This window comes from Callorhinchus milii, unplaced genomic scaffold (assembly GCF_018977255.1).
Source record: "Callorhinchus milii isolate IMCB2004 unplaced genomic scaffold, IMCB_Cmil_1.0 Scaffold23, whole genome shotgun sequence".
NCBI classification, from domain to species: Eukaryota; Metazoa; Chordata; class Chondrichthyes; order Chimaeriformes; family Callorhinchidae; genus Callorhinchus; species Callorhinchus milii.
The window spans coordinates 8904355-8931127 of record NW_024704764.1 but is presented as its reverse complement, the minus strand read 5'-3'; the positions used below and the strand labels follow the sequence as shown (position 1 = coordinate 8931127).

The following is a 26773-nucleotide window of genomic DNA, read 5'->3' as shown; positions in this document are numbered from 1 at the left end:
ATTAATAAACCTACAACTTTCTGATCTGCAGACCAGAGTGCTGCCAACCGAGCCAAGCTGACACCTTTAGCATTAAGAGGGTCAAGGGTTGCCAACTCAGCAATCACTTGCCCACGTATCATTACATCAAAGAGTGTTACACAAACTAGTCACGGAGGAGGGAGAGTATACTGTTACAAATGGGATCCAGAGTTAAAATCAAAAAGGCGGGGGAAAAAGATATTGAATATCTCCTTCGGAATTATGGAACAAATCAGTCCTCACCACACGAGTAAAATATATTCCCATTTTCTATTGTTTAAAAAAAAATCGCACACAATTGGCGCATTAATGTTCTTGGCATTTTGCCAAAAAGAGATAGAAATGAAACCAATGGCCATCTGTAGTAGTAGTGAGCGTCTGAATATCAAGGACACCCAACCTCAGACGCTGTACATGCTAAGGACGCCACAGATCCCACTCGTCCTCATCCTCACAGCAGATTCAGTGGATTTTCAGAAAAGGTTTTGAGATTCCTTGGCTATAAATATCTCACAAAAGTGCCAACATTTGAAGTGAACAAAAAAAAGAAGTATAAGAATGCAAAAGAGGAAACTAAAAATTACGGGGTTTCAGGTAGGTTAAGGGTGCAGAAATGTCTGCAGTTTGGCCGCACCTGTGCCGAGCACGAATTCATTGCTGCTTTGAAATTCATATTTACAAGAGGGGTTTGGTGGAAGAAGGTCTCTCTTGCCATTTGATCTCACTCTCACGCAAGGTCAACCTGTCCACTCACCCTCCATCCCACAGTCCTCTTCACCTCGCTCCCTCCCTTCCTTCCTCCCTCCAAGGCATGAGGGAATCCTGATTGAATCCGAGCCTCGTTTATACACATCAATAGCCTGGGAGCCAATACCCGATTGGGAACGGGTGACCCACGCTGAACAAGGAACGCCACACTAATTGCGGCCTCCGCTGGGTAAATTCATCCACGGGAGCGAAGCCATGTCGGCAACACCAGTGCGTTTCTTACCAGTGCAAACGAAGGGCGTGTAGGAACGCAGAGAGACCCTCCATGATGAGGAGGATCGCAATCGTCAGCGTAGCGAAGATGGCAAACAAGAAGAAGACGGCCACGGATCCGATCAAGCTGTTGATCGACAGCCCGAGACGCAAAACCATGTTCCACAGCACCTCAGAGAGCTCTGAAACAGGTCAAATACAAGATGTGTTTGAGCACTGAGGAAAGGTTATTAGCCTAGCAGTCAGGATAGCAGAGCAGGTAGGCGGTGGGTGGGGGGATATTATTAATCAGGAAGGTTAGGCTCACAGTGTTTCCAGCGTAAGAAAGAAGGATGGGAAATGAGAATTTTAATGATGGGGAAAATTAAAGCAAACGGTTATAAGATGATCATTTTAAAAGCACTGCACAATTGGCAGCTGTGGATATTAATTTTTAATGGACAGAGGTGAAGTCAAAAAGAACCCCAACTTTCTGAACAAAGTAGTTGTTTTTTTTTTAAAAATGTTGTTGAAACTTTTATTCGAGCCTCGAATGTTTCCAGACTTGTGCATTTCAAAACACGGTCTGTGGTACGGTATCGGAAATGTTTTTCCACCCCAACTGAAAGTGAGAGTGAGATGTCCTGAAGGGTGCAAGTCAACAAGAACTTTGCTCTGCTCAGAAAGTGAAACTGGAATTAATATAATACAACTTAGAGCTTTTGTTCTTGATAAAGAAGTATCTGGGGGAACACACACACACACACACACACCTTGGAGTGCGGAAACAATTGGGCCACACACTTTGGGAAAGAAAGGAACAATTTTGAACAGAACTCGGAAGCCTTAAGGGATAGTTTAAAGGTGAAATTCTACCACAGCAGTGAAGCCACGTTGCAGACAGGTTTTAGAGCTAAGTCTTTCGTGTGCACATCATCTCTGTTCGGAGGAGGCCACAAAGGCCATTATCTCCAGCCAGAATTCCTTTCTGCCCAAAAAGCAGCGAACCGATAAAATGTGTTATCTGTGGGTTTCAGTTAAGACCATACATGTTTTTTTCCCCCCGAGCTTCTGGCTTGAACCAAACAATCCTTGGAGGCCAAACAACTTAAGAGCTGGATTTTCACTCTTAGCATTCTAGTCAGCAAGATCGCTGACTTCCTTAGCATTGAGGGAGAGAGAGAGAGAGAGAGGGAGAGAGTCATGTAAAAAATCAAGCTGTGAATCTGTAAGGGAGTTGCCTTCGAACAGCCCACTAGATTGAAATATTATGTTTTTTTTTGCACCTGCACCTGAGTAAAACCACAGAACTTTACAGCGTAGGAAAGGCCATTGTGTCTGTGCTGGCTATTTGAAAGAGCCCCATTCACCACAGAGCTGGACAATAGGAAACTAAGTCACGACCATAACTATATCAGCATTCCGGGCACACGGTCACGGTGGCTCTTAGAAGAACAGAACAAATGAATCAAATTAAACATTACGAGCAGCAGTTTGATTGTGGCCGAAGACAATTGGCAACCATTTGCCAGGCTGAATATTTGCCAATTCGGCACTTAAGAATAACGGTCTTTACTCTTTGGCAAGCCTTTTCTTTGAAGTGCTTTTGGAGACACTGCGATGCCACGCACGTCAAGCACAGGATTGTGTCACTCAAGTACAATGTCATCCCGACAAAGAAAACGTAGCTTACGGTCTGACTCCTCCACTCCAGCTTATCTGGAGGTTTATTGGCCAAACAAAATGAGGCTTGGAAATTCTGAGTCACCCGACTGATGTCGTCGAACAACGGTGTAACGAAGAAAAACTAAGAAACTACAATACTTACGGGCGTGAGCCAGACTGAGAGCCCAAAGCCGCAGGTAGGAGGCTGTGTTAGACACGCACCCCAAACAGTATTCGATCGTGTGGATGGCCTGATGCACAGCAACATCGCCAAAGTTAAACTGCAAGCAACAGATCATAGAAAAGGGTTCCTTTACACAGGGCAGTGAAGAACAGACCGCATTCTAAAGTCGTCAGATCACATACAACTTGAAAAGTCAGACACACAAAAAGCAACTGCAGTAAGCTTTCATTTAAAAACACAGGATGGCAATCTTACACTGATTAAAATCAGGGAAGACAAAACCTTCTTATAGATAAGTCATAGAATCTTACAGCACAGAAGGAGGCCATTCGGCCCTCGTGCCTGTGCTGGCTCTTTGAAAGAGCCACCAACTAGTCCCACTGCCCCCGCTCTTACCCCAATAGCCCTGCAAATTTTTTTTTCCTTTTTAAGTACCTATCTAATTCCCTTTTGAAAGCTATGATTGAAGCTGCTTCCACCACCTTTTTAGACAGTGCGTTCCAAACCGTAACATCCTTCTGGATAAAAAAAAGTCACGTAGAGTAATCGTATAAAGAGAGACATTCTTGCAAGAAAAGCTAATTTCAGTTTCATGCCATTCTTTGCAGTATTAGATCTACCAGTTTGTGTTTCAGTTGCTCTCAACGCCCCCTTTCACCACAATACTGTGAAACACACCTCATGCGGATGAACATAAATACTTTCTTTAAAGCCATCAGGTCTGAATACACCAAGCTTAATGCGACGGCAGACGTCAAACACCAAGAAAAACACTTGAATGGAAAGGCTAAAGTAACTTACACATCCCAAAGAAGGGAAAGAAACTAAACAAAGGAAGGCCATATTTTGCAAACTTCACATATTCACATTACGGTTCATTATCGGGAAATCTTGCAAAAATAAACTCGTCGAAAGCAAGATTAAGGTCATATCAATTTCCAAAGGACATTCGTCTGAAATTTGAAGCGATAACGAGTCTAGACTGATCGTGCAAGTGAGGAATCAAGCAAACACAGAAATAGCAATGCAGCAGATCTTCCTTACCACTTCCTCCTCAGCAAGCTTGTAAAAAAGTTACATGTTTATTGCAGATTAACGCAATGAGAATGTACGGTTAGTAAGATTACCAATGCATGCAGACTTCACCACATATTAGAAGCCGCAAGTTAATAGAAGCCCACACATTAATCCCACCAGGTCACGGCAAAGCATTATTATCCGTGCAGTTCCTGTAACAGCAGAACGAGGAGGTCTCGGAGTACAGTGTACTGTATAAACATTTTTTTAAAAATCTCTCACCGGAATTAACAAAGGCTACAACTGAAAGGAGTTCGATTCTGATAACAGAAAAAGTGCGATGGAAAGAAAAGTGAAATGAAGGAACGTTTTAAAACCACTTTAAAAGCTTAAAAGAAAAATTGACAGCATGTGTGGCGCATGCGATTGTGAGGAAGAATGAGAGAATGACTATACAACACGAGATGCTATTTCTCTGATAACTGGGTTGAGTTTAACACTGAACAAACAAAGAGGGGAAAGAATACATCCCATGTTCACAGCAGCAAATTGTTTGGGGTGGGGGTGGTGTGGCGGTGGGGGGGGAAGTGCAAAAACAACCAGAAATGGTTTGTAATTAGAACTGTGTTAACCTTCAGCACTTAGATAATTCAACATATATCCAGGAAATGCAGCTTTCGAACACTAGTCGCCAAAAGGATTTACTGCATTTATCACAACAAAATAGATCAGATTCGAGTCCTAATGTTAACCAAAACTTATGCTTAGACTACTTATTTATTTTTTATTTACACACACACAAACGCACTATGCAAGTTCTACACGCCTCAACCAAAAGTGGGCAAAGTTAGCGAAGGCTGGCACTAACTATAGAGATCTCTACACACTAGCTTGACCCACTGGGAAAGGCAGAACGGGGAGGGTGGTGGGGTGGAGAGGGGGTGGGGATGGAGAAATGCAGTGAAAGTGGGTGCTGATCACAAGAATGTAAAGCGTTCAGCCACACCAGCAAACCTCTCCCAACAGAGACCTGTGCTGAAGATTATTCCTCGTCAATAGCTCTGCAGAAGATTATACTTAATACTAATAAGCGTTACAGGAACCCCACAAGAGTGAAGATTAGCAGAAACGAAATGCCGATGCAAAAAGCCAGTGGAACTTAATGGTACTGGATGGTACTTACATCTTCCCCATCCTCTGAATGGGTATCAAGCTGGTCATGTTGGATTATCTCAGCATCTTCTTCAGTTGGTCCATTGCCAACTCTTATTCCACCAAAGTTATGTGTACCCTATGCATTGGCAAACAAACATATTGTGAAAGGTGGCAACGGTTTTAAGAATAGGTCAAATGTAGATGAAACCTCCTTGATTTTTTTTTTGGGGGGGGGCAGGTGGCAGATAGGATGTTTTCTCTATCCCTCCGCCTTGCCCCTTCCTTCCCCATCTTCAGATCAAGCCTTAAGACTTTCCTCTTCGACCGCGCCTATGGTCATCTCCCCCCTCCCCCAGGCTCGATGTTGTGCTTTGTCACTGTCAAGCTTTCTGAGACGCTACCCAGCCTGAGGGGCGCTATATACATGTAGCTTGTTGTTATCCCAATTCTACCACAGTGAACAAAGTCACCTACTTTGATCAGTTTGCAATTATTCTGGTCAAGGAACATAACTTCGTTCAATTTTTCTCCCCTCCTCCCCCAAGATCAACGTCTTCAGTCTTCCATCTCTTTCCTTTCCAACGGGATAATCTTTGGGAAACTGAGTCCACCTCGTCGATCGTGATGTGAGCAACCAAGAATACAGAGAGGATGGCATTATAGCCTATCGCTGTGTCTCAGGCTCACTAGCTTTTGGGTCTGAACTTTCTGCCTCTGTCTCTCCTGATACGCCAATTGAACAAGAGGAGTTAAATTCAGCACCTGTTGCCTCGATGCTATTTATTGCTAATCTGATAATCTTGATCCGAGTTGACAAAAAGATGGTTGCTGTAAGAATGGAAAGGTTGCAATACGACACTCTTCTGAAGTTAATCGCAAGGTTCAGTGTTGGGCCACGGGGTATTGGCTTACACTGAGGTAAGGTGTTCCTCTTTCATTAGTACGTTGTCAATGACGGTTTCAGGCACCTCACTCGATGACTCCCAGCTCAACTCCAGTTACAAATTTACAAAAAAAAACAATTAAACGTTTAACATTCTCCACTCCAATTCCACGCAAGTCCTAGAGTCAAAATTTGTTCTCGATCTACCTTCAAAAAAAGCTACACAGCTTCAATCGTCCTTGTAGTTTGCTATAAGACTACTTCTCTGTCTGCGAACAGAGCCATAATGTCTCCCTATCACATTACATTATTTCCATCCAATTTCTTGATCCAATGCTACCACCATGGTAATATCAACTCTTCAGGATTTTCTCTCCCATCCATGTTTTACCAAGTTTATTTCAGCTAACAAGCCTCAGGAACCGCTAATAGTTGAACCAAGTATACACAGAGTCAACGCTTGGTGAATTACAAGGCAAATCAACGTGCTCAAGAAGACCTTACCAATCATAAGCGAAGCTGAAAGAGTTTATAAAATCAGCAGAACTGGGAGACTCAGTTACTGTGTAAACTCACTGACAATGTAGGCTATAAACATCTTTTATAAAGTACTTATCTACATGCAGTAGGGTGAGGCACGATAGAGAAGCACGACATGAGGAGACGGGCAAAGAAAGACACACAGGTTGGCATGATATGGCAGTGAGTGGTCAATAAGATTGTAATGTTTTTCTGCTGAGGATCAGCAGAAAACATTTACAAAAGTTACCGAAAAAAAGGTACATGATAATAGGTGAAACAGAGAGGAGGGGGAGAAAAGTTCCCTTTTTCCCAACTCATTCCCTTAGAGGAAAAACACATTACCAGCGAAGTAATCATCAAAACTTGAGAAGATACATACAGACATGAAGGGCCACCTGTATTGAAAAGTTCTTCCTTAACTAAAATCTTAGGTCAAACTCAAAACGAATATTTTATTTTGTTTCGCCCCACAAAATATACAGTCAAGTCACTTTACAGTATATCCTTTGAAGTGCTTAGAGACGTCTAAGGAGCTCATATCAAATGCAAGGATTATTATTATTATTATTAGCCTGGTTTAACCAGTGGTCAATTTCCATATTGCAATCTAAAATAATAAATGGATAAAGCAGGAATACTGAAAGTTAAAAATGAAGAAATGAAGGAAAAAACAGAGTTGCAGTAAGCAAGGAATGACTTCTGAAAAATACTTTAATGTTTTTAGCAGTGTTAAAATTGCAGCAACAAACCTATCCATACTATTTTTATTTAAAAAAAATTTAAGCCTTTTTTAATAATAAAAGCAACACACGGCAGAAGCTAAACATGTTCAAGGGCAATTAGCTCAGGTAGATATTTTATTCCCTGGACTCAAGTCAAATCTCACAAGCTGAGACTTGGAATAGTTGGAGAACTGGGTGACAAAGTGGATCAGGAACAGGAGGAGGCCAACCAGCCCCTCGAACCGGTTCCACCATTCTATAAGATCATGGCTGATCTGTACCTCAACTCCAATTACCTGCCCTTGCCCCACATCTCTCGATACCCTGACCCAACAGAAATCTATCCATCTTGAAAATTTGAATTTTCATTTGGTTCTCCAACAAGTCTAGCTAACGGGTCTCGCTGAGCGGTGTGGCTTGCTTACTGTCCCATTATTCACATCGTCCAACAAGGATCAAAAAAAAATGTTGTACCAAAAACTCACCAAATGCTTCTTCCTCAAATATTGATGACGTAGCACCAATGGTTTGACCACCAGCATACACGGGACGCAGAGCAGAGCCACGACCACCAAGAACGACTGCAGGCCTTTCTGTTAAAAGGTAACACAAACCACAGTTAGTTCGGTGTGCGTGGAGAAAGGAGACTTAAAGCTCACCATCAATTTCTCAGCGCCTTGGGACGTCCTTCTGACGTGAAAGGCGCTGTACAAATTTAAATTGTTGTCGTTCTCAAAGACAGCGCTCCAGAATGGAAAAGACATCACAAAAGAATGAAAGAGACAGAAGACAGATACACGGCTTTACACCAAGATTCCTACTCATTTTATTGACTTTGAAAGAGTGACCTGCTAATTGGACCCACTGAGATTTGAACCCTAAAATATTCTGGCCCCAAGTTAACCTCCTGAGGGTTGGGAAGGAAAGAGGAAACGTAAAGTATTTAGACAGTCACAAAAGGTCAATTGTTAGTTTCTTAGTGGCAACCTGAAAATGTTTCCAGCATTTTTGTTTTGTGCAAGAGATTGTGCTGAAAAATAACTTCAGCACAGCTTAGGACCAGATGGCTCATGATCAAACTCTGCAAGCATCTCCCAAATAGATAACACACCTGTCCAGTGTAAAGATACTTCATGGATTTGTCGTTGTAGCTGAAGAGGAACATGTTGATGAAGTGGATGAGAAGGCTGGGAGCATCCTTCGACCTGGCAGCATCATACGCACACCATTTGTAGAAGATTAGGATGACAAGGTAGCCAAACAACGTTAGCATGAAGATCATTTCAGGGATGAAACTGAAGTAGATGTTCAGGGGCTTTTTAAAGTATCTAAAGAGAAAGAATATACTTCTTTGTTATTAGCAGAACGACCATCATCAATTGCTGCAGTTAAACAACAATGTAAACTACACTATTCTGTGAAAATTGACACAGGAACATCGAAGAATGCGGCACAGGAAGAGACCATCACAACTCTCTGACGTGTCAAGTTTCTAACACCATTCCTTCCCTTCTCTCCTACTTCCAATCCTCACGTCCGCAAACATATACATTTCTCTCCCTGAATAATCAATACGATCCATCTCCTCTGTCTTCCCAAAACACATCTGTACATTCATCTGAGACCAGCCCAAATGCATGGTCTCCATTTGTGCTGCTCGCTTTCTTTGACTGTAGCTGTGACATAAATCGATGAACTCACATATGATTCAGAAGACTGAGCGAAACCCCAAAGACCATCTGGACCACGCCCAAAATCACAGACATCTTCATCTTGAAGGAGTTGAGGAAGGTCAGCTTGTTTGAGGCGATATTCCAGATCTGTGCGACAAATCAATAAGAAGTTGAAGCAAACTTGTGCAGCATCTGTCTGAGGTTGTCATGGAAAAGGCTTGAAATTAGTAAGAAAGCCCGGTGGCATTTTTCACATTTTTCATCCAAAAAAATACTCTGCATTACAGTACATCCTACAAAGTACTTTGAGATGTCTTCCCACATGAAAAGGTGCAGTACCAAATGCAAGGATTATCACTGCACAAACCACTATTCATCTTGGGAAAAAACCTGAAAAACAATGCAAACTTCAGAAATGAGGGAGACTCAAGTTAAAATTAGAAGAAACCAGACTTTTCTGGTAAGGAGAGGAATAGTGGGTTGGATTTTAGTTTGTAACTAACATCATGGATTGTTCTGAGAGAAAGAGGATACGTTTTGCTAAAGTCAACTTACAGGGTCGATTCCAAATGGATATGGTCCATTGAAGACCTTTGGTACAGCGGGATCCAGCTGAAGGTTCCTATGTGTTTCAAGAGTTTCGTGGCTGTCAAGAGCAGAAAGGTACAGTAATTATTAATCAGTTTTAACCTTCTAGCAATGTTTGTGTAGCCAGCGTTATGGGCCAAGGAGATTTACCAATTTGCAATAATTTAAGACCTTCAAGGCACGTCTCAAGACCCTCCTCTTTGACCGCGCCTTCAGCCACCGTCCTACCCCTACCCTCCCTGCCCCCCCAAACCTCCTGATCCCAAATCTCTGACTGTCTAGGGCCTTGGCACGTCCTCCTGACATAAAAGGCGCTATACAAATGTAATTTGATGCTGTTATTTCAGAACCATCTTCACGGTGGGAAAATAGAATAGACGAGAGAACAGTGCGTAATTTGGGAGTTAGCACACTCGTAATATGAATGAGGAGGTTTTCAGCACACACATTCGGATCTGAATCAAGCATTTTATCTCCCGATGCACATAAGCACCCGATGGATCTTGTGCGAATAACAAAACTCGACAATTAGAGAAGAGAATCTCTTAGAACCACAAAACAGAAGCATCATAGAGGAAGCAAGATGTAAATTCCAATTTAATCTAAATAGATTTAACTTCCAATTTCTTAATAAAAGTGAACTTCTTGTTGACTTTCACATGGCCAGTTCTACAATACTTGCCTCCAATTTCCTATGGGCTGAAACATTGGTCTTACGCTCCATGACGAACCAAACATGTTGAGAGTCTTCGAGAAGCAGTCATTGTAGATGAATCCCGTGTACACAGAGAATATGCCCATGAGCAAAATAATATAGCGACCATGGAAGACAGTGTTGAACATCTGTTAAGAGGGGAGGAAAGTCAAACGTAAGCGTTAAGGGCAGTCAAAAGCACCAATGATAATGATAGGGGTACAGCTCTGCGGGATGCCCTCCCAATATGAAAGGCGCTATAATAATAATAATAATCCTTGCATTTAATATAGTGCTGACATAGATGTAATGCGTTGTTGTTGTTGAGTTCAACAACTGATACTGCAGTGTTGAAGCACCTTATCGCTCAGTTTACAGATGCAATGGAATTGGATCAACTTAAATTTAACTTGAAGCATAAATGGCTGAATGCCCCATTTTTGTGAAGTTCTAACTGTACGATTCTATGATCGGTTTCCCCTCCTAAACATTGGCTGGAACATTTCAGCAATGAGCGATAACATGTCACAATAAGCACCCAAATAACCTTCCAGGTATTAAAATCATACGGCGATACAGGTCTGTACCAGGCTATGAAGTGTACCTCATTGTCGTTTTTCTGGGACAATATACGGTTCTCTCTCACAACCATCCACACAGCGAACGCAGTCAGCAGAGTTCCGTGACCCAAGTCCCCAAACATCACAGCAAAGAGGAAGGGGAAGGTTATAATCGTATAAGGAGCTGTGGAAGAAAGGAAATGCAGCCATTAGGGCACCAATTAACAGGCCTTTCATTACGAAATTCAGTTCGCTAACAAGATAAGGTACTTTCTCAGGAAATGAGCAGGAAAGACCAAAGAGCTGCTCTTACCAGGGTTGATCTCCCTGTAAGTGCCAATCCCGTACGCGTCCACTATGTTTTGAAACCCAGAAGTAAATTTGTTGGTCTTGTTGTAAGTTGGGGGAGTCTGGCTGGTTTGCATCCTGTTCAAGATGGACGGCACTGTGGACCCACTGTGTTCCTACACACACACACACGCACCCAAGAGAAACAGGGACAGATTACTTTACAGGAGCCTACATTTTCTTTAGGCAGATTTACTCTGTTGATGACTGTCATGGCACCTATCTGTGCTACAGTCGAGAGCGTCACAGAGGCAGATTTATACTCTCAGGCGAGTGCATTGAGTGGATTACAAAATGCTCCTATTTAGGTTGCGTCTCCTTGTGAACTGGTGTAAGTGTTCTCTGCAGGCTACGCGTGCCAAGCAGATAAATGCAAACTACAAACTAGAGGTTCTATTAGGAGCAGGCTTACGTACCGTTCCTCTGCGGAGAGCAAACTGGATGGAGTCGAGGTCAGTAACTGGACACCAGACCTCAGCAATGAGGCACTTCTGAGTGACGTCAATGTTGCAGAGGTTGAGGGTGTGGTAGATGGCCTTCATTTTACGTACTTTGATGAACCAAACGCGGGTAGTCTTTGCGGCTGTCTGCAAGACCCTCTGACGGTGATCCTCGGTCTGATTTAAGACCTAGAGAAACGCATTCAAAACATATTTGGAGAATGGTTTCGCAAACCGAAATACGTCGCGTAGAACTTTTGCTTCGACAGAGAATGTAGCACAATGTTCAACACTCAAAATCTTCTCAAATACTGCTTTGCAGAGGTTACACTGGCACAAAGCACATAGGCATTTTGACATCCAGGTTTAACCAAGGAAATCTGAGACACTGCTGCGTTAAATGAGGACTCCAAACCACACTTAAGAACATAAAGATTTACTGGCGACAGAAGATCAAGGTCCATCCAGTTCACCTTCCACCATCCTGGCAGTCGCTTGACATACTGTATCCCGAGATATTATTTCCTAACCGGAATCTATCTAATTTGTTCTTGGGGGAAAAAAAAATGACTCTTTCTGCTTCCACTGTCTATCTCCCTAGAAATGCACACGGAATACAAATAAGAGCAACGGAGAACGGAATACAGCCACCGATAAATGGATGACGCACCATTTGAAGGTCGTCGATTCTTGTGTTGACGCCCGCTAACATTTCCTTCCGTTCCTGCGGAGTTTCTGGGCAAGGATACAGTGAGGCCCGGAACCTGCAACAGCAAGGTAGGCGCGTGAGCAACAAGGTCTGAGTTCAGCTGTTAGTACGTCCATGTTAAGAGTGCGTAAGCTACGGCCATTTAACCTGCACTTTTTTTCCCAGCAAAACCACTGTATTTATTTTGTTTTTTTGATCGGGCTTACGGTCACCTCCCAATCCACGGCTGTTTGTGTGGCACGCTGCTGTGCGCAATTGGCTGCCGTGTTTCGCCCACAAAATGTACAGTCAATCCACTTTACAGCATATTCTGTGAAGTGAGCCGTTCACTTACCCTTCACAGATTTTCTTCACGCGGTTTTTAAGCTGATCACCTTGAAAGAAAATGATGAAGACGGACTTGTCCACTTGACCGCCCTAACAAAAAGGAACAGATTTTCCACGATCACACACTAACAACACAACTGCTCAACTCAACTGTAACAGTTACAGAAGCAAAAGGATGAAAGCCTCTCGGCAGAAACCAGGATTGTGGAAATGAAACCGGCTCTTGTTCAAGGTACGTACATCCACTGGGTCCTCCAAGGGGTTATCGATCTCAGCCTGTCGTAGAAAGACGTTCCCTCTGCACACTCGCCACAGCATCCGCTCGAACATCGGGATCCTCTCTCGCTTTATCACTCCGGCCACGAAGCTGTATGTAAAGCAATGCACACGCGGTCACTGAAGAGGCTGTGCGTGCACGTGTTTCTACCTCAGATAATTCACAGACAGGTATTGTGTTCATGTGGGGAGGAGGAAGGGAAGGAAATAGATAAAATAAAGTAAAAATAAAATAACCCCCCCACCAGACAAACTTGACAAGATGACAAACTTTCCTACAACAAAATATAACAAGAGCCATTAATTAATTAACACATGAAACGCTCAACTTGTGTACGATTTGGAAAATTTGAAGGGAAGTTATTCAATTCAAATCGGAGAGAAAACTGGATTCGACAGCCTAATAAGCACAACTAACCATTCATCTGCCACTTGTGATTTACAGGGTCATGTGAACCTCCACTTGGTACAACACTTTGCCACATGGCCATTAATCTCAGTAATGTTTGACTATTAGGAGAGGAGATAATTTTTTTTGCGCTTGTCCAGCTAGTTCTGCCCAACCCTTTAGGGCTTTGGCTCGGAAGACTGAGGGCCAGTTTACGTCAAGAACCTAGATAGACTGCTCAACCCATCAGCATTGCTTGGTATTACCGTACACCTGCCCGGTGTGAGTTAGCAGTTGCTTTTCCTTCCACTAAAGAGACCAACGAGAGGAAGCAACCTTAAAAAGCTGAAGGAGCTGTGAATGAACTCACTCGGGTTCATACCCAAATGGCGTTAACTTGAACAGTCAACTGAGATAGGGACCTTAGGTGTTGGACAGGGATCAACCCTCAGACCATTAATGAGTAAATAAACAAAAGGCAAAATACTTCAGGTGCTGGAAATCTGAAATAAAAACAGACGTCGCTGGGAACACTCAGCAGGTCAGGCAGCATCTATGGAGAGAGGAAAGTGAGTGAACATTTCAGGTCGATAGCCTTTCATGGTGGTGTTCATGACGAAAGGTGATTGACCTGAAGCTTTAACCCACTATCCTCTCTCCATAGATGCTCCCTGACTGATGGTCGAGCTTTTAGTCATCAGCCCCCGGAACTCTGAACCATCTTCCTCTATCCCTCCGCCTTGCCCCCATCATCAGGTTGCGCCTTCCTATTTGACCGTGCCTACGGTCACCTGCCCCCCCGGTGTCGTGCTCCGCCACTGTCGAGCGTTCTGAGGCGCAACCCTGCGTGAGGGGCGCTGTGTAAATGCAAGCTGTTGTTGTTGACCTGCTGCGTGTTCCCAGAGACTTGTTATCATTTATTAACGAGTAAATGGAAGTTACCCAAGTCTGAGAGGAGCACCTCGTCCCACTTCACTTGGCTCCAGCAGCGATGAGGACTCCTCCAACAGGTCTGGATCTGACATCTGCTGATGATGCAATTCAGCCTGAATTCACAAATCAATTAGCAAACTATGAAACCAGCTAGTGGCATGCGGGAGGGAACCGGGAACCAGAGGAGGAAAAGGGGAGGGGGAGAAAAAGTAAAAAAAAAAAACACGTGAAACGACACACACAAACACAAACACACGTACAAACGAACGAACAAACCAAAAAGAAGGTTGAAACCCTGAATCGTGAAAACTACAGGTGATCGAGCGATGAATAGAAAAAAGGGAGAAGCCGCGAGAAGCTTCATTCGTGCAAGTTGAGCAAAACATTTCTGACAAGGCTCGAGTGAGATCAAACTCAATGTACCATTTACAGCCGTACATGCTGAAGGTGAACAGTCAGTTACAGAAGTGGAAATTCCTTTCCTTAGTCAAAGTATAATTCAAAGGTAATATTGATCAGACAGTACAGCCAATTTCTCTGTTTAAAAGGGTTGTTGGGTGGGTTTTTTTTNCGCGGCATTTCATGGAAGTTGGTTTTCCCGAATAAACAAAACTGTCCTTCTGCAACGGTTCGGTACAAGGATGGAAGCTGCGGCCTCTTAGCAATGGGTAAACGGAGGTGAAGAAAGGTGACGGATTTGATGTAAAGGATGAATGTACCCTACTAGCAAGCGCCAGCTGAGTTCACCCACGTTTTAGCTGATTCAGACTAGACATGAGGCAGCAGGTGAAGGGGATGTCCTACACTCTTAATGCTCCAAGAATCTTGAGAGTAGTCACAATGTTCAAGCACATAGCGGGGTTCCGAAAGAGACCCTTTTTTTTTCCCCCAATAGTAAATTAAAAATACTCACTTAATTGTGTCAAAGGGCTGCTCAATTATGCTTTTCATTTATAAATTCCTTTTTCGTGTGTGCATCCAGTCAACAATGGGAGAGGGGGCAGAGGAGGGTGGGGGAGTGTGGAAGGAAATGTGATGTTGCTATGTCTGATCAGCTACAGACTAAACCTAGCATATTTCTGGACTCAGTTTCACGCTACAGGCCAGTAGACTTTTTCAACGAATTCACAACTAAAGGCACATCGAACAATCTATCCTGATTTCCACGAGTTCAGAGCTTGAATGAGTCTCGCATTAACTGCCTCTCTTCCCCCCCCCCGCCTCCTTGTCCCACTCTCTCCAAATTGTCTGACGTGAAACTTCAATTCCATTCAATGCTGCAATTAACACTTTGTTTGGTCATTTGCCTTTACTTATAAATTTCCACCGCTGCAAAAATGACATCACAGACAAGAAGTGAAGATTTTCACACACACACACACAACACAAATTGAAAACTAGTTAGGAATTTAGAAGTTGTCTACCACGCTGTGTGCTTTAATAATGTGTCTGCCGTTAAACATTGCCGATCTTTAAAAGTTGCTCATCAACTTTCGTTGGAACACGAACGGACTAATGGACTTTAGAACCCTTCGACCGATCCATTTACGGAAAGTTTATGAACTGGATAAAGTCAAGTGTGCACCTAATGGCTTTATCTGTAAACAAAGCTTAAAACCCTGCTTTACAAGCTTTTGCTGACCTGAACTTCTGCACTAAAATTAGAAAAGATTAATTTAAATATTGGCTGTGCTTAGCACAAACGAAAGGGTGGGAGAGAGAAAGATAAATTGTTTATTTAAATGGGTGTAACTACATAACACAAGCGATGAATGAAACCTGGTAGCACTTCAGGGCTTGTGCTTACATAGTCTTAAAATTTCCTTATCGTAAAAAAAACTGAAAGGAATGAAAAACCTACCTTGCATTGAAGGAAAGGCAGCCATGAGGTTGTGATTAGGATCTTGGTGGAATTTGAACCCAGTTCCCGGAGGTGAATGGTCACATTTACCATCCAGCACCATTCACAATTCTTTTAGTGAAAGTAAGTCAGTGTGTAATTTGCTAAAAAAAATAATAATTAAAGCTCGGGGCAAAATATTCCTCATCACCGAGTGTAGCGACTTTGATTACAATAGGATTGTGTTTAAGAGGAATGGTTCCCGTTGGCTCCATTTTAATCGATTTGCTTTCTAAGCTAAAGAAGTCATCACCCACTGCGAACCCGAGTTAACGCTCTGATAAGCTTTGGATTAAAGACGTGGAGGAGGGAAACTTCTAAATTCACAGCCATTAAAGAAATCTTGAAAACGATTCTGTCCTGAGCAAGAAAGGGCTTGTCTTGTACATCAAGACCACTCGTTTCAAATGAGGAGAGTTGCGCTCGTAATGAGAACCTCTTGTTAATCCCCGTCCCACGAAATTAATGGCTCACATTAGCTAACAATGGACCTCACCTGAATTCTAAATGAATCAGGGTAGATCCCTCTCAAAGAGGATTATTGTCATCAGTATTTAAGATCAATAGTTCAATGCTTGGTGTCTTCCAGCTGGAATGGGAGGGACAAGAGTTTCTCCCACTTTTTCTGCTGCAAAACTTTTGAACTCCAGGACACCCTCGGAGAGAAAGGGGCTATAGAAATAGAGAGTTCAGGCACTTGAAGCTCCCTCGCAGAAGTGAATTGGGACATGACATTCCTACTAAACAGAGAGCCAGTGTGTGACACATGCTGCATCGCCAATACTTGTTGTGACATATCTTCAAGTAGACAAAAGACTGATTGTGCAACGTATGCGAAGTACAGACAACACGCCCTGCTGGAAGATTGCGTTCGGGGATCTAGTTAAGTGCAATTTACCAATTGAAAATAAAATGGGCCTGTAAATCATTCAAATGATGTCTATAATCTGCTGAAGTTTGACAGCGTCTTCAATCTTCAAGTCAGTCTTAGCATCTGCCCAAACATTTATATTATTGCTATTTCGTGGGCGTACCTAGACGCCTCGAACCATTCTATGGAAAGGTACTTCTTCAGACGGCATTGTAACCACCTGTCCTACCTACATTCAGTCTCTGACTATCGTTTTCAAAACGCATTGGAAATTATAAAGCTGCAATTCAATCAACTTTTTTTGCATACGTCCATAAACCACCACCCCCCCCCCCTCCCCCTCGTACTTGCTGTTTGCAAACTGATTCAATTCTTTTTTTCAAAACTTTGCTGATTAGTTATTTCACTGAGTTTCTCAATCCAATGGCCGTTTTAATTCTAGGCAGATTTCAAGCTCATTTTGTACCCATTTTTCCCCAAAGCTAAAAAATTTCAGCACAATCACAAAGCACAGACACCCTCAGATAGTGAGCTCTGCCAGACTGCCTTAAGATGCAGCAAAGTATAACTCTCTATTGGGGAACCTTGAAAAATCTCTTGCGAAATATTGTTTTCATAATCCTGGAGAGGATTTGGAGACAGACTCAAACAAAGCTAAGCAATGCTTTGTAGCTGTTGAATATTTGAAGAATTTAAAACAAAAATCAAAAGATTTTCAAACTAATTCCATGGGACAGGAATAAATCAAGTGTGGTCGTTCCCGTAAACTGTGTGATTTTAGGGTTCAATTCCCCCAGTCGACAGCCAAGAGGCAGAGCTGGTCATTGCGTACAAGGGAGTATATTCCTTGTAGAGTGAACAATACAAGCCCCATCCTGAGTGAAGGTTGTTCTCCACTAAGAAACCGGCAGGTCTCAAGAGATTCAACTTTAGAATTAACCGGTAATTACTATTTCACTGGGCAGTATGATATTAACTGGGTTGCGGTTAAAAAGGTTGAAATAGTTGGGACACCTAATGCAAGTGTCAAATGGTCAAACCTGCAGCTCTGTAATGGAGAAGACCAAACCCATCAGTCCTGAATTTCTCAAAGATTGTAAAGAGAGAGAGAGAGTTATTTATAGAAAAAGAAACACTGGATCACATTGGGACAGATCACTCAAACCAAACAAAATAAGGAACAGAATGAAGAAATGAAGATTTACAGGAAAGCAGTAGATGAGGGAGAGTGGAAGGGAAGGAAGGAAGGAAAGGGAGAGGGAGGGAGGGAGGGAGGGGAGGTAGGATTTTGCATGCCATTAGCTGTTACTTTTCCAGTCTTCCTTAGATTCCTGCACTTATGGCTTCTTACGCTGTAAGATTCAAACTTATCTCTTCAGTTGTTACTGCCTACGTGTTTAAAACAAAACAGAAGACTGGGAAAAGGACAAACATGATTAACATACTCCTTATTCCTCCAGCTGCCAACGGAGATGGCTGAAGATTTGGTTACGCAAAGGCAATTCAACATATACAGTGCCACCACTGGAATGAATGCCTCATTGTGGGAACCACATACTGGAGCCAACAGAATAAAACTCGTGTTGGCCATGAGACAATGACATAGAATTATCAACGGGCACTTCTCCTCAGATGTCTCCAATTGACAGTTCATTACCATAACACACAGTTTGTAGAGATACTGAGTACTTGATTGGAGTATCCAATTAGAGTAATTGACCAGACAAAATATGCTACAACAATCTTAAGAGCTGGATACAGACAGACTCAAACTTAGTTATGGAATCAGAGCATTGCACTGTTCAGCCATGGATATACTTTGTGTCCAAAAATATTGAGGCAAAGTAAATACTGAAAAAAACAATAATTGTTAAGCAAACTGCCTTTACAGAGTTTCTTCCCTCTCTCACCCTGCCCGAACTCTCCTGAACACACGGTCTATTTAAATTATAGTTCCACAAATGCTTCCACAAATGCTGGTAACTCACCCAACTGGCCATTCATTCTTTGATTCCAAGTTCTGGCAGCCTATTCAACTGCGGAGTGCACCACAGCATGGCCAGAACGCTGCTTTGTCTGACATACACTTACGTGCAATTTCCTGCAGGATTCAGTGGGCATCTATGCTGATTTTATTCCCACTCTCTTTCGCCCAGTCCCACTGAGATTACCTGAATCATCACAGATGAGGGATTTTACACTAGCGACCCTCTGGTCTGTAGGACTCAGTGCTTTATTTATGCTTCCTTTAAAAACAATGTTACGTAAAATTTACAGCGCAGAAACAGACCGTTGGGCCCAACTGTCTCTGCCGGTGTTTATGCTCCACGTGAGCCTCCTCCTGCCCTTCCTCAACATAACCTTATGTCCTGTCTCCTCACGTACTTCACCTTAAATGCATCTATGCTATTCGCCTCAACTACCCCTTGTGGTAACAAGTCCCACATTCCCATCACTCTCTAAGTAAAGAAGTTTCTTCTGAATTCCTTATGTCTAATAATAACTTGGAAGAATAATACTGGGTAGAAGCCAGACACTGGTTAAGACAACATACTGGATAGCCTCATAAAGTGGCCCTGAGCTTGGCTTCCAACCTGAAGTTCAAATTTCAGCCCTATCAAAGAATCAAACCTCCTGCTCCAGTTGAACGAGTTCAACCAGATGCAAGTCAGACATGAGCTGCACTGTACTGTAGGCATTTCCAACCCAGCTCGGAAGGCTAACAAGCCAACAACCTGGGTGGCCACCACACCACAATTACGGGCGTCACAGTAAGGTCAACCTCAGTTGACCAAAAGATTCAGAATCAGCCACGCAAGGTTTTTTTTTGGGTGGGGGGGGGGTCAGCTGCACGTTTCAAGACACCCGGCTGGCCAAATAAAATGTAAGCCAAGTCCCAGATGGACCGTGCTTGAGAAGGGACCGATGCGAGTGGGAAGAGAAGTAAGTTTTTTAGCAGAATGTAGCCAAACCTATACAAATAGGGTCAATGGCAAGCAAGCTGCAACCTTTTTCCTGTCACCTCAATGACTAGGGTTTCACGCGACGCACCGAAGCAGTTTGAGTCTGTATCTGTATAGCATTTTTATGACAAAAATCGCTGTTTTCCAAAATAACAAATCTACAAACCGGAATAGAATTCATACTGAGGAAAAAGCTCACTTCATTCCTTTCAATCACCTCTAGTGATGGCGATTTGCAATCTGAATTTTGAGGTGATTCATTAAACCAAACTTTTTTGGGAGGGAAGTTAAACCATTTCTCTGATGGCAGCTGTTCATCATTGTGCATATCTATTTCAATGTTTATATCAATCAATGGTCAAAGTCCCTCTCATAAGAGGAGAAAGTCTTCAAGTGCAGAGTGTACTGATTGCAATGAATAAACACACAAGGCCACGAGGTCCTAGCAGTTCACCAACAGACTGGAATTGATATCAGACCAAGTGCAGGCTTCCTTACCTTTCAAAATGTATTTATCAAATAGCTTTGAATTCAAATTTTCCAGATTCCCAGGCATAATGTGCATATTAAAAACTTTATCTACCAATCCTATCGGTTTTAGATGGTCTGAAGGGCATTTTTCATCCAAATAGATCTTGTGCTGGGCACAATCTAGCGAATGAACAATTTTATCATTTAGCAGCTGCCTGATTAAAATAGCTGAAGAGCCACAAACATATATGGATTGAATATGGTTGACTGATATGGCAGGGGTGGGGGAAATAGATGGTGCAAGCAAAATAAAATAAAAGTCTTCTGTGCTGTCACGAGTTTAAAATTCCTAAAGTCCCTGGAAAGTGTCATTGCAACTGCACCCCAGAGAAGGTAAGCAATGTACACTTGTCTGTTCAGTGATACTTCGCACTTGAAGAACTTTCACGCTGTATTCAAATCTTAACACATTAAGGTGCCCAAAAAGCATGAGATCCGCCACCAAGAGAAGTGCACTCCAAGGCATCCCGGACACGCAAGTAAGTGCTGCTGGCAGAAAAGGAAAATGAGTGGAATTTTAAAATCGTGCACTATTACCGTAAACGCATAATATCGATCAGCACGTGAATGAGGTTTGATGAAATGGCTTTGAGAGGAAGTATTACGTTTTCTGGCCCAGCGCCAACAGTATAAGTATGTGAGTCTGCAAATTATAAACGTGTGTGGGAGAATACAGCGGTTTGTTTTTTATATATAGATATATATATATAAACGTTAATGAAAAGCCAATGAAGCAGTCCAAGCCGGGACTCAGGCTGAGACCAAACCTCGATGGAGCGTTGGTTTGCATAGGTGGAAAAAGAAACTTTACGAAAATCCGACCTCGTCAAAGAACTGCTGGGTCCGACGCAAGATACATTTCAGCTCAGTCAGCTCCAGGAAGTTACGTTTCAATGCCTCCTGGTTTGTGTTGATTTCTTTGAGCTCGTTCTCCAATTTTTCGAAGGATGCCTGCAAAAGCAGTAGTGAAAGTGGTTCAAAGTCAGCCGGCTGCGGGCACGGAATTTTCCTGTGACCGACTGCAGATGATTTGCGCTTCACCTCAGAATTAATTTCGAATCCCACCCTGCGCAAAAGGTGAATAAAACACCCGTATGAAAGCTGCAACTGTATGCATGGTGTGAACTGCAGCACTGAAGCTGGAGTGTCTACACACGTGCACTCGCGCGAGAGTGTACAACATACAAGGGAATACTTGGTGGCAGAAGAAACTAAGCTCCAGCGTATCGCTTAACAGAGTTATCAATATCCCCAAGTGCATTTCTGCTCAAGGGTTGCTTTCACTGTTGGGATCTCAAACAGATTTATACAATGTAATAATAATACTAATAGTTGCATTTGATACAGCGCCTTATCACATCGTTGAGACGTCTCAAAGTGCTTCAGTCACCTTCTGGCACTTTCTAAGCGATTAAACCCATTCAAAAACACATGCTATTCGATCTTAACTAGTGTGAAGGAAATGCATTGAGAATTCCATGGATATAATTTGTCCAACATACCACTGAGCAACACGCAAGGAACAAACCCGCAAGAGGGTTGTGATGACGGGTCTGTCCCTTGATTAATATTGCATTGAATCAGTTATCCAAAATGATGATAAACGGTACAGCAACTAGCTCCAGGCTTGTAAGAACAACGAAAGCCCAAGACCAAATTATTTTCCGTAGCAAAGCTGAATAAACAAAAACTAACGTGGAATACTGCGCACAAATCTCATTGTGCTGCTTTGCTTTACCCTCCGATACTGGCCAGAAATAGGCACTTATACTGGCTCATTTGGCTGCACTCAATAGGTCAATAAGCTGTGGGTTCAAGCCCTACACTTAGATATGAGATCATATTCAATTATGGTGTCCAGCACTGGACACACTGTATACACACCCACACACTCACGCATTGTTGGAGCACTGCTAATCTAAGGTGCTTTCTGCCAGTTGTGTTGAGCAGGGAGTTTTTTGAAAGATAGGGAGTTTTCTGGGTGTCATTGTTTTGGGTTGTAATAAAACATGCAAAAGCCAGGGCTGTTTACCTCTAATTCAATCATGTCACGAGGGAAAGGCACCTCTGGGTTTTCTCCTGTGTCGAGAATGGTAATATTAGCTTTTCGGATTTCCTTTTCAACGAATCCTAAAACAAATATGAACGGATTAAAACATGAATGATTAAACGCGTTGGGAAAACGAAGGCATGCTGCCCAATTGAAAACATGGGACGCTTTATTCTATCTTAATTCGGTGGGTGTAATTTGTCCAGTATAGCCACTGAGCAACGCAATAATCTTGATTCCAGACCAGTTAGTAATGCCAATTCTGATATCCATTCACAGATACTGAGCAAGGACACCACTAGGCTCGGCTGCAATGCCTTCCCAGGGTCAAATAGTCCACCAACACAGTGATTCACTAGTTTGGCCCATTGGTTTGGCACCAGGTTATTTGCACAAGTGGTTCCGCATTCCAGAGGAATGAAAAGGGAACTGAACACCTTCGACTGAAAGTGGAGCAGAAAAATGTTGAGAGGAGACATCGCACAGTACAGCTTCGCTATAGCTCACTTCACGAAAAGTTCTACACCAGAGAAACAATCACTGCTTGCGGCAAAGTCTTTTGCACATAAGCCACAGAGACTTACGGAGTTTACGATCCATTTCTTCACAACGGCGGACTTCATTCACAAATTTGCGCTGAAACACATTGACATCTGGATTCAGCTGTCGAGAGGGGGAGGAGGAACAAAGTGAGCTTTAAAAAGGGGACTAGAATTTGTCACATTCAAAGATAACTCTTACTGTACAATCTGATTGCCCCTTCATGTGGGTTTTTAATACCTGTAAACTAGGAAATGTGTCAACACACCAGGAGGTTTTACCAGCTTATACCTCGTTTAGAACTTCTATTACCAGTACAATTAACAGACCAGTGATCAGACAGTACTGTCACGCAATAATAATATTAGACAAGATGTACTAGAAGAAACCATAGCTGGACACATAGATGCTCCAATTATTTGTGACCCAAAGAACTTTGATGAGGGTTCATGCCCTAGAGAGTGAGCTCCCAAACATACACACAGCATCAGACCGACAAAGCACAGGTTGTCAAGAAGTACAAGAGAAGCACAAAGCAGAAATGAGCTGTGGCCCCCAAATCTATATATGACCAGTCGGCTCAAGAAAATTGGCAGGATTTAGGAAACAAGTTACCAGTTTGTCTTGAGGTGGAGAATTATGCTTTGTACTAATACAACCGCGTGGTAATTCAGGCTTCAGATTTGGACTATTCCAACTGCCCACTGAAGGTAACCCACGGTGAAATGGAAACGAATAAGTCAACTTACATCTCGGAATTGCACCATTCCCAGCTCTCCCAGCTCACTGACACAGCAGTAGGCAGCTTCTGACTGCAGGAATAGTTGGGCCAGCGTCATCTCCTCGCTCCTGAACAGCTCCCCCATGGCGGAACAGAGCTGATGAAACCCGTGTCAGTCAAGAATCTTTTCTGGATCTAAAAGCATGAGGGAGGGAGGGAAGGATACAACACTTGTATTTGCATAAAGATTTACATTTGTAAAGCGTCCTTCACGTCGGGAGGACATCCCAAGGCGCTTATTTTAGTAATTCTTTGCAAGTCTTCTGTCATAAATTTACTCAGAAGCAGTCCAGCAGGGGTAATTTTTTTTTTAATTGCTTTACCACAGTGAGTCAAATGACTTGCAGGACATTGCAAAAGTGATTCCTGTCAGACCTGATCTTTATCTGATGCCTGGTAGAGTTGAAATATAACAACGCGTTTAAAACCACCAGGACATACAATTTTTGCCAATACTTCGTCGCCTGTACGGAAAATGCTATGGTTTATCTGCGCAGCAAACAGACGTATAATGTTTGGGATAGAATAACTGGGGGGGGGGGGGGGGGCTGCAATATTTTCCGTAAAGGCTCAGAAATCTGCAGTGTTCTGCAAGTCATTTGGCTCACTGTGGTGAAGCAATTGAAAAAAAAAACGTACCCCTGCTGGACTGTTTCTGAGTGAATGTATGACAGAAGACTCGCGAAGAATTATTAACACTTTCTCACTTTGCAAACGACTGCAACTTTGTCGGATGCTTAAACACATCACATTATAGAAGAAACCACTCCCCAAAATAATATCACATGATGCATAAGCCGTGTGGCAACAGAAACAGCATCTGCGCTGCAACACGATATTGATCAATACTTCAGAAGCGCGCCTTGACACAAGTGCTCCAGTCCCTCAAACCCTTATCCAACGACATTAATTTATCGCCTTGTCTCGCTGCTCGGTTGAATTCACCCCTTTTAAAAACTGCAACTTGCATTTATGAAGCATCCCTCACCCAAGGGAGCGTCTCAGAACGCTTGACAGTGGCGCAGCACAACGGGGAAGGGCGCGGAGCACAGAGCAGGGAGGATGGGGAGGAAGGTGACGCAAGGCAGGGTGGAAAGGGAAGATTTTTCAGTGAGCGCACATTGCTGCCGTCGAATAATTAAGAGAGAGAAAGCTTCACCCACGAGAAATTACACAGCCAATCCACTCGACGGTATATTCTGCAAAGCGCTTCGAGGCACAAGGACATTATCATTGAATCAGATACTATATTATCTTATATGGACATTATCATTATACTATACAACATATTCTGCATCACAATATAGATATCATCGTATTATACAATCCATTATGTTGTATAATACCGTTACATCATACAGACAACAGCGTTATATAATATCTCACCTTATATTTATACAGGCATTACCATTATATATCGCATTATACCCTGCAAAGCGCTTTGAGACGTCTCAACGACACGATAAGGCGCTAACTATATCAAATGCCAGGGTTATTATTATTATTATTATCATTAATTATTATTCTTATCATTACAAGGTCAAAACGGGGAGGGAGATGGGGAGACACACACACACACACATACGTACATATTGTGTGTGATACAGTAGGTGCAATGACAGCGAGGAAGGAGAGAGAGAGAAGAGAGGAGAGAGGGAGGGAGAGGAGAGGGGGAGAGAGGAGAGGGGAGAGAGGAGAGGGAGGAGAGAGAGGAGGGAAAAAGAGAGAGAGAGAGAGAGAGAGGTAGAAGGAGAGAGGAGAGGGAGGAGAGAGAATGAGAGAGAGATGGAGAGGGAAGGAGAGAGAGAATGAGAGAAGGAGAGAGAGGAGAGGGGAGGAGAGAGAGAATGAGAGAAGGAGAGAGAGGGAGAAGGAGAAAAGGAGAAAGAGGAGAGAGAGAATGAGAGAGAAGGAGAGGGAAGGAGAGAGAGAATGAGAGATGGAGAGAGAGGGAGAAGGAGAAAAGGAGAAAGAGAATGAGAGAGAGGAGAGGGAAGGAGAGAATGAGAGATGGAGAGAGAGGGAGAAGGAGAGGAGAGAGAGAATGAGAGAAGGAGATGGAGAGAGAGGGAGAGCAGGAGAAGGAGAGAAGGAGAAAGAGGAGAGCGAGAGAATGAGAGAGAGGAGAGAGAGAGAAGGAGAGAGAGAGAGAGAGAGAGGAGAGAGGGAGGAGAGGGTGAGGCCTACCTGTCACCTGCCGGTCAGCAAAGCCTCAGGTTGTCTCAGCACCGGCGCCCCAACCGCCGGCGGCTGCAGTCCGGGGGGAGGGGGGGACACCAACCCCCCCCCCACCCACTAACCCCCTCCCCCCTCATCTCTCCCCCCAACCCACCGGGGGGGGTACCCACCTGTCTCTCCTCACGGCCGCAAACCGCCGCCGCCGTCTTCAACCGTCGTCGACGTCGACGTCGCCTCCGCTACCGCCGCCGCCGCCACCACCACGTGACTCCTCTTCCTCACGTGATCACTCCCCGCCCCGCCCCCCCGCCCCCCCCCCCCGCGAGACTCCGCCCCCCCCGCGCGAGACTCCGCCCATCACAGGAGGGCCCGAGCAATCCGGGCTGCGGGTTTGTAGCCCAAAGCCGCCCGCGCGATAGCCCCGAAAAGTAGCCCGATGTTGCCATGATGATAAAGATGATAATAATAATAATAATAATAATAATAATAATCCTCGCATTTGATATAGCGCTTTTCACGTCGGGAGGACGTCCCAAAGCGCTTCACAGAACACACTGTAAAGTGAATTGACTGTATATTTGTGGGCGAACGCGGCGGCCGATTGCACACAGCAATGTCCCACAAACAGTCGTAGATTGAAAATGACCAATTTATTATTGTTTTTGGTTTTGGAGGGATTATTATTAGGCTCTGTGTGGAGTAAGGAAACTTGCCCAAGGTTTCGCCCTCTGCCTGGAATTGAACTCAGGTCTCTCGCTCGCAAAGCGAGTGCTCTAACCACTGAGCCACAGGACTCCACGTCCCTGATGATGTTGATATTAATAATAATAATAATAATCCCTTGCATTTGACCCAGCGCCTGATCACGTCATCGAGAGACGTCTCAAAGCGCTT

General features: G+C 43.4%; 1 protein-coding gene across 5 annotated transcripts in view; it reads right to left on the bottom strand.

Annotated features, from left to right (window-relative positions):
• LOC103189172 (V-type proton ATPase 116 kDa subunit a1) overlaps positions 1-26156 on the bottom strand; it is a 28107-nt gene extending 1951 nt beyond the window's left edge. Inside the window, exons 1-21 of one of the 5 annotated variants that reach the window (XM_042343303.1) lie at positions 26050-26156; positions 23670-23836; positions 22965-23043; positions 22363-22460; positions 21153-21281; positions 14075-14178; positions 12709-12835; positions 12476-12558; positions 12103-12196; positions 11409-11621; positions 10958-11108; positions 10689-10828; positions 10073-10233; positions 9358-9448; positions 8831-8949; positions 8241-8457; positions 7615-7722; positions 5031-5138; positions 3875-3892; positions 2810-2927; positions 1013-1184 (exon numbers count right to left, since the gene is read on the bottom strand). In XM_042343303.1, the coding sequence (XP_042199237.1) occupies positions 1013-1184; positions 2810-2927; positions 3875-3892; positions 5031-5138; positions 7615-7722; positions 8241-8457; positions 8831-8949; positions 9358-9448; positions 10073-10233; positions 10689-10828; positions 10958-11108; positions 11409-11621; positions 12103-12196; positions 12476-12558; positions 12709-12835; positions 14075-14178; positions 21153-21281; positions 22363-22460; positions 22965-23043; positions 23670-23786 (2447 nt within the window). In that variant the 5' untranslated portion in view covers positions 23787-23836; positions 26050-26156. Of the gene's footprint in view, positions 1-1012; positions 1185-2809; positions 2928-3874; positions 3893-5030; positions 5139-7614; positions 7723-8240; positions 8458-8830; positions 8950-9357; positions 9449-10072; positions 10234-10688; positions 10829-10957; positions 11109-11408; positions 11622-12102; positions 12197-12475; positions 12559-12708; positions 12836-14074; positions 14179-21152; positions 21282-22362; positions 22461-22964; positions 23044-23669; positions 23837-25888; positions 25947-26049 lie in introns of those variants that run through there. The other 4 variants (XM_042343306.1, XM_042343304.1, XM_042343305.1 and 1 more) reach the window with 4 other exon arrangements.
• Positions 26157-26773: the final 617 nt, after the last annotated feature.